The 12,648-nt window shown below is 33.9% G+C and overlaps 3 protein-coding genes across 3 annotated transcripts in view; 2 read left to right on the top strand and 1 right to left on the bottom strand.

The window, feature by feature from the left end:
* The first annotated feature begins 2,245 nt into the window (after positions 1-2,245).
* Positions 2,246-4,573, top strand: Nopo (no poles). Its single transcript, XM_071791121.1, has 7 exons — positions 2,246-2,618; positions 2,769-3,143; positions 3,246-3,347; positions 3,458-3,580; positions 3,656-3,857; positions 3,941-4,087; positions 4,165-4,573. The coding sequence occupies exons 1-7, from the start codon at positions 2,506-2,508 to the stop codon at positions 4,336-4,338; spliced, it is 1,236 nt and encodes a 411-aa protein (XP_071647222.1). The 5' UTR covers positions 2,246-2,505; the 3' UTR covers positions 4,339-4,573.
* Positions 4,480-12,648, bottom strand: part of LOC139814585 (calcium and integrin-binding protein 1) — a 36,092-nt gene continuing 27,923 nt past the window's right edge. Inside the window, 3 exon segments of the mRNA XM_071780992.1 lie at positions 4,480-5,232; positions 5,648-5,709; positions 5,801-5,918. Coding sequence (XP_071637093.1) covers positions 5,144-5,232; positions 5,648-5,709; positions 5,801-5,918 — 269 coding nt within the window. The 3' untranslated portion in view covers positions 4,480-5,143.
* LOC139820687 (retinol-binding protein pinta-like) lies at positions 6,882-12,110 on the top strand. Its single transcript, XM_071791135.1, has 6 exons — positions 6,882-7,182; positions 8,344-8,503; positions 8,743-8,883; positions 8,945-9,309; positions 9,554-9,703; positions 9,927-12,110. Exons 1-6 carry the CDS (start codon positions 7,011-7,013, stop codon positions 10,007-10,009), a joined length of 1,071 nt encoding a protein of 356 aa, XP_071647236.1. The 5' UTR covers positions 6,882-7,010; the 3' UTR covers positions 10,010-12,110.

Below are 12,648 nucleotides of genomic sequence, written 5' to 3'. Positions count from 1 at the left end.
ATTTAATTTAAAATTTTTTAGCAGAATTAAGCGTTTTTTTATCCGTAAAATATTAATAATCTACATCTATTACGTGTATACAATGTACTATGTTTAACGTGTTATCTATGTAAATATAAATGAGTAATCTATAGTGAGAATCATCCAAGATTTAATTCGCTACCGAGGCCCCCCAGACAGCACATGTCCAAAATTGGAACATAAGGTTTTATGCTGAATTGGAGATCCCTCGGAGAGAAAGATGAGAGTGCCCGCGTTTTGGCTGTACCCGAATTTGATCTGTCGGTATGTGCACGTTTTTGTGGTTCTCTTCTGTGCTATGTCCACGATTTTTTTATTCTTTTTGGGAATAAAACCAAAAAATCGTGAATCTAACGGAAGAGAACCAAAAAATCGTTGATATTACGCGGGTATGACCACTCTCATCTTTCTCTCACCTGGTATTAGGGAATTAAGGGACCCACTTCATTTCTATATTCCTATACCTAATACCTAGGGATAATATATGGGATAATCGAACCAAATCGAACCCAGTCAGGGCGTCAGGAGTCATTTCACCAAGAAGAGGAGAACTTCATCACGTGAAATCCATAACAATTGTGTACTACGAAGCCAATTACTATTCATAATTAGGCAGACTACCTATTGTCGATGTTCTATCAACGCCACATAAAATGAATATGGAATGCTCGATTTGTAGCGATTTTTTGGTACCATCCGACGATGTTTTTCACACACCATATGTGGACACATTTTTCACTTCGCGTGCTTAATACAGTGGCTAGAAAGGTAAATATTCGATACTATCAAACATTTCTGCATTCCCTTGTAGTTCTCTTTTTTGCCCATTATATTCAAAGAAGCTTTTATATAATTCTTGAAAATTTCTGTATATTGCATGAATATACTTAACGTCTGTATACGTGAGTCTACGGCGTCCGAGCCAAAATGATATCTGCTTGTAATTGTAAAACTTGCAAGTCTGTCAGAAAGTATTAAATAAACGATTTATCAAAATGACTATAAAATCGTCAACTGCAATGTAGACAGATGTTTTGTAAATTTTTCCAAATTTTCTAAAATACTTTAAAGAGGGAAAAATTATAGCGTCAAATGTGACAGACTCATGTATGCTCCGAAGGGTGCAAAAGAAACGTATACAGAACGTAGACGGAAGGTTAACTTCATCTGTAAAATTGTTTCAGATCAAAGACCTGTCCACAATGTCGGGGAAAGACAACCACGGACAACATACGCAGGATATATTTCAATTTCTCAAACAACGACGGTGCTAGGTCTCTGCAAAATAGAACAAAAGATTCAGAAAATCTCCATAATCTTAATGCAAAGACTGTTGAAAACGTTGAAAAGTTGAAGAAGCTGGCAGATGAAGCAAAGGAGTTAAGACGTATAATCCAAAAGGTTGGAAATTTAATACAATCGATACATCCAGAGTTATACAATACATATCAGACGTGTTAAAAAGGTATTTAAATACTTTAATTATTTGAGGCATATGAAAATGTAGTATGTCAATAATATTATAAATTTAATTACTGAATTTTTCAGAGAATAAAACTCCGTGTCTGCAAATAGCAGAGAGATTAAGGGAAGCATATAAGAACTTAAAGCAAGAATACAAGTGTCTCGAATCTACAGAAAACAAATTTTTAATAGTATTACACTAAGCGAGATACATAATGTTCTTGTAATATATATAATGCTCATATAAAATATAATGTAATTCTTAATTATAGTAATTACAATGTGCTACGTGAAATATATAATGTTCTTGATATAGATTATTGTCTTCTTTTAATCATTAGGCCTGTTCTTTTTGTCTGAACTTCTTGCACAGTTTATTTTTCCTCTTTTCTCTCTTTTCACGTTGGAGAAAATTATTTATTTTAACCATAAGTATTTGAAACCGTAGAAAAGGGCCTAGAAACGCCTAGAAACCGGTAAGAATGGCCACTCTCTCTTAAAACTAAGTTAAACTAGACCTTAAGATTCTAAATTTAAAATTAAATTTTAGTTTGGGATTTAAAATTAAAAATTTTGAAGATTAAAAAACAAGAAATTGAAATTTTTCACAAACAAAAGAAATCTTAGTTTGAAATTTTTTTGTAGTGGTACCCTGTCGATATGTTACCATATTCTGGAAAGGACTAACGACACATAATGAGAACCGTGCATGCAGCACAGATGGTGCTATTAAAATAACAACAGTTTTTGGCGGTTGTCTCGCGTTGTTCGCTCTGGTGTAGTGAGTGTAGTCAATAATAAGCAGCTGATTCGTATAGACTATAGGTGAACATTTTGATATTTTTCTAACCTTCTAACTTTAACGGTGCGAACAAAAAACTCACAATGACATAACCACATAACGTTCAGCGAAATATCATGGGAGCTTCGTCGTGAAATCCGCAACGATCATCTACGAAGCCAATTGTCACTCGTAATCAGGCGGATTATTGTCGATTTTCCATCAGCGGAGTTGATAAAATGAATATCGTGTGCGTAATATGTAGTGATTTACTGGCACCATCGGACGATGTTTTCCAAACACCGTGTGGACATATTTTTCACTTCGCGTGCTTAATACAGTGGCTAGAAAGGTAAATATTCGATACTATCAAACATTTCTGCATTCCCTTGTAGTTCTCTTTCTTTTTTGCCTATCATACAAAGAAGCTTTTTTTATAATTTTTGAAAATTTTGTATGTTGCTTGCACGTGAATGCAGCTTGATCTGTGGAATTGTTGCAGATCAAAGACCTGCCCACAATGTCGGGACAGGACAACCGAGCGAACGATACGCAGGATATATTTCAATTTTTCGAACAGCGCCAATATCGCAGAAGATACTGCATCACTGCAGAACACAATTGATAGCTTGACTTTTCAACTAAAGTTGAGAGATGAAAATCTCAATAAACTCACAGAGGCAAATGGAAAATTGGAGACGCAGACAGCTGGCTTAAGACAGGAAGTACGAAATGTTGAAAGTGAAATGAGAAGCAAGAATAGTGCAATTCTTGCGCTTAAAGAACAGATAAAGTTTTACAAACAGCAATGTTCGGATGCGAACAATTACAGGAAAGAGAATGAACATCTGAAGAAAAATCTTCAACATTTGAAAAAGTATGTTTTTTTTTTCATAATATTTTGTTATATAAGTTTTAAATATATACGTGTAATTTTTAAGTTTGTACTTAATCTTGCAATTAAATGTTTATCTTACAGCGTACAGAGTCTTATAGATAGTTCTACACATGAGATGGATGATAAAATACTGATGACGAGTGATCCTTCCAAACTTGCAACATACATAGCAGTATTAAAAAGGTATTTTATATTTCAGTACTTTATATATTTGATATATATGGAGGTATAATATGGCAATAATATACTCATACATGTGAATGCATCATAAATTTAATTATTAAATTTTCCAGGGAATTGAAACACATGTATAACAAGAGCAGAGAGGTTAGAGAGAAATATAAAAAATTACAGCAAGATTACACCCGTGCCTCTACAGAAAACAAGGTTTTAGCAGAGGAGCGTACTAAGCGAAAGTATGTAAATTTCTTGATATATCAAATTGTCTTAGAATCATCGTTCTTAGATTCTATTAAAATCTTATTTTTTAGAGAAATGGAAGAACGGTTAATGATCTGTGAGAGCGAGAAGATATCTCTGCAAACGCAGCTTTTTGAAATGCAGGCAAACGCGAACGCGTATAAATGCGTTAGATGTAATAAAACATCCACGGGAAAGCTCAAGGAAGAGCTACTAAAACTTGAAGATACTGTAAATCTCGAAAAGAATGATAGCTGCATTATTATAAATCCAGTAAGTAAACTATAACTTATTGCGTTTAACTAAAATGTTTTATTTTGATTATCAATATCATAAATTATTATTTCTTGTTGCAGGATAGTACCGAGGATACTCCACAGAGCATAAAATCGCAAGGTTTCTTTTCGATGAGAGATAACGGTATAAAAAGACAGAAATCCAGTAACAGTTTGAAAGAGACTTCGATACTTGCGAAAAAATCGAAATTTTATCAACCGAATCAAGTGAGTCACTTTACTCTTGTATTTAATATATTATTGTTATCTGTATTTTTGTCGCAATGTTCTCACATTTATTTCAGAAAACTGCCAGCGACAGTGGTATGAGTTTTGATGGCTTCGGAGGACATGCTAGGTACGATAAGTTTCCTAATCCGATACCCAGTTCACATGTAAAGAAAAGCAGAGAGGATTTAAGAAAACCGAAACTTGATACGGGTGACAATCAGAAACTCAATGATATACTGCATATGTAAGATGTATAATGATATAGGATGGTGCCTAAATTACAAAATAAAATTATAATAAAATATAAATTCCAAGATATGAAAAGACGAATTTCAACTTGAAACTAGAATTGCGTTATTTATTATTACGTTTAAGGGAAAGAGATTAGATGGTTGTAAATTTTAAATTCTTGATTGTAAAATATAAACGGCCCTATTTTTGTATCAAATTTAATTTTGTAATAAATATTCTCTTTGTACTATGTATTATTCTACTGATTATTAAAATACCTATTTTTAATCCTATCTAATCTAACCTATGTGTGTATGTACATTATTATTTCCTAGATATATAAATATATAATCGATTGTTACTTGATCTTTTGTAATTTAATAAAAAAAAATATATAAAATAATTCTTTACTCGAGTGTGTATATATGTATGTATATATCATAAATCAATTATAATTATAAATTTCTCACGTAACAAAATAAGTTAGTGATAAGCGCGATTTACATCGCTTACAAGTGTCAACTGTTGAACGCTAAATCGAGTTGTATTGAAAGTTTATTTTGTTGTAATATATTTATGCAATATATTTATGCAGTAATACCTATACATATGTATATTTGCGAGACGTGAAGAGTGAAATAGCAAAATATAATTCAATTATAAAATTGTATCGTAACATATAATACGATTCCTAAAATAAAAGTGTGAAGAAATTTTTGCCTCAATTTCTTTTATAATTGAAAATTTTCTTTACACATAAAGGAAAGTAGGTACTAAAACGAATCGGTGTCGGAGAGTTCATGCGCGACAAGTTTTGCTAAATTAATTAATTTTAAATTGGAACGTGTGTGCGAAGTCTGGCATTTTGGAGAACACATGTATAAATTCTTGCGGTGGTAATGTTGCCTGTGCTAGAGAAGTCCATTTTTTGCAATATTTAAAACAATAAGACCATTGAACATAATAATCGTATATTTATTATACAGTGTCCATTGCGATTTCTACAAAATGTAGGTGAACTAAGGAATTAATAGAAACTCTTCCAATTTATGTATATATATACTATATATACATTAAATCTTATTGAGAAATGTGTGCGTGTATGTGTGTATACTATCTTGAAAAGTGGTGTATTATTAAAAAACAAAAGTTTTGCAATTCAACAGTAGAATGTAAAAACAATTCCTTTTTTTTTTCGTTGAAAAAGGTGCATAGCAGAGAGAATTCACCGAGTTTTAGAAGCGATTCCCAGCTTTGAAGATAGCGAGTGCAATTTTACAGAATTAATTTCTCCTCGCAGAAGACAGTTCCTTTCAATTCGCCTACTTTCTGCCGCGGAACCAGCAACGGCTACCGGAAATTCGTTGCAATAGAAAGCGGCCTCTCGGCTTTCGGCAAAAGGATTAATCGCTTCCCGATTCCTTTGTAGATGCGTCGAGGACGCACAGCAGGAATGTACACCGACCATTTGCGCGCTACACGTCCTCCGCGCGTTGCCGATCGATTCGGGCCTGCATGCCCGCGCTCGTCCGTCCCGCCAGCCTCCGCACCGTTTCGATCAGGTCATCGAGAGAGACTTGATTGTCGCCGTCGAAATCTGGAAATGAAGATGATCAGCGTGATCGCTGTTTGCGTCCACGCACTCGAAACAGACGAGTTGCGAGTACGCACGTGTGCGTATGTACAACGTTGGCGAATAAAATTGGTAAATCTAAAAAAATATAGAGCCCAGAGATCGGTGCAGAATGAGAAGCAATCTGTATACACAATGGAAAGTAGAATATTTTTTGGTATTGATTTAAAATTCGCGTTTTTCAAAATAAACTCAAAATTTAGTTTTAATGATATATTAAATTAAATAATAATTTGATCTATCTGATCAAGAGACACGGTAGTGTTTCGCGCCAAGTACACGCGGAGCGAGACCGACCGTGATATATGACTCTTTTACGCGACGCGACGAGTTGCGAGTACTCGAGATGTTGAGATCTTAATAACGAGTAAACACGGATCAAGTTCTAAGCAGGCTTGATCAATAGCTTGGGGTCGATTTGGGGGGGGGGGGGGGGTACGTGTTTTTATTTTTCCGCTACGTGCCCTACGAGCGGAGATATTGCGACGCAAAGTCTAAATGTGAAAATTTTTTATTAAGATACGTCTACTCTCGTCGTCTCTCATCTATATATATCTCATATAAATAATATACAGCAAAGGCCATTGCACGTAACAAAGTTTTAGTCATAATCGTAAGGCCGTAAGAAAATAGACCAGTCACATTCGATTATTCTTCGAGGAAAATAATCGACTGTGATTGGTCTATTTTCTTACGGCCTTATGATTATAACTAAAACTTTGTTACGTGGAATGGCTTTAACTGGTGTTACTTCCACCATGACCTCCATTCCTCCACCTCCTTTCCACTTTCTTCATGCCTTCCACTCCTCCTCCTCCATCCTTCTCCTTCCTATCACCTTTTTGCACACACTCTGTTCTTCTCTTTATCAACCATACTGTTCTCCCGCTAAGCGCTACCCCCTTTTCGCATAATCGCGTTTATATATTGCCTGTTGATTGCGCGTCGCTCATTACAGTATTACAGTGCGCCATTGTGACTTGTATTGTACACGCAGTGTCTTTTCGCGGTGACGGGACTCCGCGATTCACCAGTATAGCGTTCACTATCGTCGTGATGGCGAGCAGTTGCAGCGTCATGCATAATGATTGGACAAAGCTGTCCAACGACGACAAGTTATATGCAGCGACACAATTGAACGAGACCGACAAGAATAGAGAGAACTCCATCGCGGAGATAAGAAACTGGATTAAGGAAAAGAACGATAACTTATTGCGCGGACAACTCGGTAAAAAACAGCAGTCCCATATGTGACACACGCGTTGAAATATCGCTAGTTGAAATTCAATTATAGCTTATTAATTCCGCAGCGATAAAGCGAAATCCGCGTCAATGTAATATTAGCAAATTTCAATAACTTATTCCATTAAAAATATAGAATATAATATACATTAAATCTTATTTGTTATTAAATGTTACATCTGCTATTAATTTATATTGTTACTTTGTAGTGTAAATAGTTTCACCACAAAGATCGCTTCACTATATCGATACACTATAAATGTCGATTGACAAAGATTAAAATTTAATAATTATATAAACGAATTTATTCGTAAAGAATAGAGAATAAAAATAATTTAATTAACATATTTTACGTAAACGTAAACATATTACGTAAAATATGTTGATTAAATTATTTGGATTACATATTCTGTAAAGGCCAATTAAAAGTAAAGTAAAAAATTCTAACATCACAACTCAATCAAGATTGCAATAAACTCAGAAATAATTAGACACTATGAACAAAGTTCATGCGAGTGATGCTATCATTATGCAAGCACAGCAATTACATTGTCAATTTCCATAACTTATCTGATATTATTTTTTACCATTCAACTGTGTTTACAACTCTTGAATTTTTTAGTCGATATTGCATCAGTCTTTCATTAAATTGCAATTCATTAATTTGAATTTCTAACTACTTCCTTTTTATGCACCTTGACTGCTATACATATATGTAAAGTTTAATACTTTGATTATATACCATTTTAGACAAGAGATGTGAAACTTGCTACATTTGTACAGAATATCTGTTCAAACAGAATTATAAGTACACATGAAAAAAAATATATAACTATATAAATTCAAAAATATGACTAAATTTAAATACGATTAAATTGATTTTAAATAAATTAAAATATAACAAAATTAATAACTAAATTTAATTCCATTTAGAGGCAGAAGTTATTAAATGATTAAACAATAATTTTTCTTTGTTTCTTAGAATGTAGCATAATAAAACAGATCTTTAATGTTTTCTGTTAAAAAGACGATAAAATTTATTCTTAAAATTACTGCTCTCTGTATGTATTTCTAATATTAATAATAATAGATTTAGTACTGTTTTAAGTAACTTTTCATTTGAAAGGAATCTTTAATCTGTACACAGATGACTTCCTTATCCTGCGATTTTTGAGAGTTTGCAAATTTGATCTTGAGAAAACCAAGACCAGGATTCGAAACCATTACGAACAACGATCCCGCTTACCAGGATGGTACATGAATAAGGATCCATTTCTTCCAGAACTGCAAGAGCTGCTTGATATGGGGTAACGATCACTATTTCGGAGTATGTAAGAGTTTATTGGAGTTCGTGGTTTCGTGAGATTTTGCAGTGAATCTGAGATCGACATATAATAAAGCGTTTTATTTTATATAATTAAAAAAAAATTCTCTCTTTTACTCCACTATTATTATCTTACACACAACGCATTGCGGATTATCCGATTATAGTAGAATGAAATTTCATAATTTTTCGAGAAATCTGAAATGTTTTATTTACGTTTAGTTTGTATTTGCCTCTGCGGAATCCGGATGATCAAGGAAGATTAGTTATTATTTTACGTTTTATTTATAATCCGAGGAAACATCAAGTTGCAGATATAGCTAAGGTCAATATGAAACTATACTCGAACGATTTATGTCGGATGTCGTCACCATGACATATTTTTAATTCGCATCCATTGTTTCTCAACGAACAATCTTTTTAGGTTGATGGCGCTAGAAACGGCGATAAAATATTATCCCGCGGCATCCATACATGGCTATACATTGTTCATAGATTTAGATAACATCAGTGTACGTCACATTGCTCAATACACGCCCTACATGTTAATGGATTCGGTTCGTCTTTGGCAGAACTATCCCATGAGGATCCAATCAATTAATATGTACAACGCCCCCCCCATCTTCGCACATACTGCAGGAATGTTAAAATCTTTCATGACTGAGAAGTTGAAGAAGAGATTCAATGTCCACTCAGACAATACGGTGCATAACTGTTTGAAGGATATTCCAGCCAACATCTTGCCCGTCGAATGTGGCGGCACTGATGGTACAATCCAAGAATTAACAGGTAATTGCGATAAATTAGAATGTAATAAATACAACGCGTTTAGTGAAAGGACGTTTCTTATTAAACTAATTTGTGTTGAAGAGTAAATGAACTTTTCTCATCTAAAATTGCAGTAATTCTGAGCAGTCGAACATTAACTAAAAGTTTGTCAGTATAGTTCATATAGTCAATTGTTCATATGTGTCTAAACTGACGTCAACATTATATAATTCAATATATGTAAAGTAAATACTTATTTTTGCAGAATACTGGAAGAAACTGATCGAGGAGAATCGCGACTCGCTTTTGAATGAGGACGACAAAATCGTTTCAAAACACTACATGCAGAACCGTTTGAAGGAGGAAGCTAACATCGAACATGACGGCACTGATGGTACAATTCAAGAATTAACAGGTAATTGCGGTAAATTAGAATGCAATAAATGTAACGCATTTAATGAAAGAATGTAACTTATTAAGCAAATATATGTGTCAAAGAGAAAATTAATTTCTCACATTGCTTCTAAGATTGCAATAATTCCAACAAGTCATACATTAACTAAAAGTTTGTTAATTGTTTATCTAATTGTAATATGCGTATCTTTCAATATATGTAATGTAAATACTTACTTTTATAGGACGCTGGAAGAAGCTGATCGAAGACGATCACGACAGTCTTGTGGTCGAGGAGAATGACGAGGAAATTATTACAAAACTCTAGAATCAACAAAAAGTACTTGCTTTTTTAACATATGTATAGATGTACTTATGATCGTTATATAGCTCGTAAGTTTTATCTGTTTTGTGTTTTGAGATATAAATAAATGAGATAATCTTTTTTTTTCTCTTTCTGCGCAAATAGACTTATCGGTAATATGAAATTTTTAAGAGTTTTATAGGTGGACTTTTTTTAAAGGCGATTACGGGGATCTTTACGGGGCTCAGCAACGCTAGAGAACGTTTGCTTTTATAGCGAGCTTGATTTTCTTTTACCAAATGTATGCCGCGCTTCGTTGTGACCTTTACACAACGAAGCGCGGTGTGTTGTAGGGAAAATAAATTTTTTCTCTTTTTCTTTCATTGTGCAGAGTATACTCTGAGAGTATAATGTATGCAGATGTATAAAATTAAACTTTTAGTTCAAATTCTTTGCATTCTTAAATTAGGAGATTAAGAAGATAAATTCGCTCTACTCGCTTTGCAACTTAGAACTCATTTTCTTTACATTGTTTTACATTTACCTTCTTAACTGTAAACATTAGATATATCCATACTTCATAAGTAACAATGTAATTATTATTTTTAAGAAAGTATTTTATTTTGATATAAAATAAATTGTTTCCACGTGATGCAGAAGAGCGGATGTGTTATTTTTTAAAATTGCCTTATCGTTTTAACTATAAACATCAGGTTTCTTAATTTAGTTATTTTATATGTAACTAGAAAGCAATAATATAACTATAATCTTTTAATATAATTTCAGCACATATGCATTTTATTTAAAATATTAAAAGCGTAATGTATAAAGAATATAGAATTTAACATTTTTTCGCGACTTATTTTCTCGAGGATAAATATCAAGTATTTGTTGGAATCATTACCGCGTATCTACTTCGTAGATGGCATTGATTCATAATAGCTGAAATGATTTGATATATACATTTGATATCTATTCACTTAAAAAAAAAAAAAATAAAAAATAAAAAATGATGTAACACACAAGTGGCGTTTAACTTTGTTAGCGAAAAGAGAAGTGAGAGTAAAAGTGTCAATAAATAACAGTAAATAGTTACTAAATAGAAATTTTTAATAATAAAGTTTGTTCTCGCAATATTGTATTTCAATATTTTTTTTATCAAGCAGTTTTTCAATTAGCGATTCAATTAGTCAAAGAAGCAAGAAAAAATATCTACGTTTAGAACAGAAATGTGCATAATATAATAATTATGGTATACGTAAATTTTTGAATGTGTGGAATATTTGCGCAAGCAAAATATAGGTACCTAATTAGATTCAGTTTTATGTTTTGGGGAAAACTAAATTATTTCTCTCTTTTTTCCATTGCGGAGAGAGATACTTGAGAGCATAGTGTACAAGAGCGAATGTATGAAATTAAGGGTTTAATTAAAATTCTTTGCATTCCTAAATTAAAAGAATAAGAAAAGAAATTCATTTTACTCGTTACTTGGAACTAATTTTTGTTTACATTATTTTAACTTTTTAACTAGAAATTAGACTTATATTTTAACTTATTAATCTTTATATGCTTAATTTATAAGTAATAATATAACTATATTTTTTAAATATAAGTTTGTTTTATATATGCATTCTATTTTTAGAAAATCTAATGCGTGTTATACATTGTAATGAATTTAGAACATATTGAAAGAGGGTCAACAACAGGGGGGCACGGGCGCGCGGGCGGGGTAACCGCGCGTCCGTCGCAAGAAACCCCCTAATGCGAGGGGTGGCAGGTTGGGGCTGGTGTCCCCTTCAACCCGCTATGTAGAGTTAGGCCTGCATAAGGTCATGGGGCATTAAGCCCCGGGATAGGCGTCCAGTATTTGGGCGCGGCGCGGGTGGGGTCCCGGAAGAATCAGTGCGTTTCCCGGGACTCCCTCTCTCATCGAAAAACGCGCCGTGAAGGACACTCGCGGAGTTTTAGTTGGTAAAAATCCGGTACTCCCCTCGTCTCTCCCCAGAGGCGGGGGGGTCTTCCCCCTCCTCTTAACAGAGGGGGCTACTGGGCAAACCGGGCTTTACGACCTAGGATCCCAGTAGTGAGTAGTAGATTTCGCCGCAAAAAGAAAAAAAAAATAGAAGTATCTATCAAGTGTCTATCAAGGTCATTAAACCGAATCATGGTCGGCAGCAGATGGCACAATTTCTGATTATCGCAGTTGATTCGATAATCGAGCTCTCTGCATACAGCGCAGAGTTGATCCGTGTTATTTGTCGTGATACATAGGCTACGGTCAACGTGACGCTACAAATGCTTCGAAGCATTCCTCTTCTCTTTTCTTTCAATGAAAAAAGAAAAAGAAGAAGAACGCTCCAAAGCATTTGTAGCGTCATGTTGACCGTAGCCATAATTATACATTGCATTAAACATTGTTGCATTTGGCATTTGTTTTATCTTACGCGTGACAGTGCATCTACTCTATTTGCAGAAGCGAATCTCTCTCCGGTGGGCTATTAACTAAGAACCAGACGTTGTAAATGATGCGCGAGAGTTTCATTTTTATTGCTACATTGTGCGCCGACTAAATTCCACAAAACCTGTTTTTTTCTTACCTGCGTCCTTCTAAACCCCTCAGGTACGGATACTGCCAAGTGGTAGGAGTTTCATTTTTATTGCTA

Source organism: Temnothorax longispinosus, chromosome 1, assembly GCF_030848805.1.
Source record: "Temnothorax longispinosus isolate EJ_2023e chromosome 1, Tlon_JGU_v1, whole genome shotgun sequence".
Taxonomy (NCBI): domain Eukaryota; kingdom Metazoa; phylum Arthropoda; class Insecta; order Hymenoptera; family Formicidae; genus Temnothorax; species Temnothorax longispinosus.
Note: the sequence above shows the minus strand (reverse complement) of the source record. Positions and strands in the feature narration are given on the sequence as shown.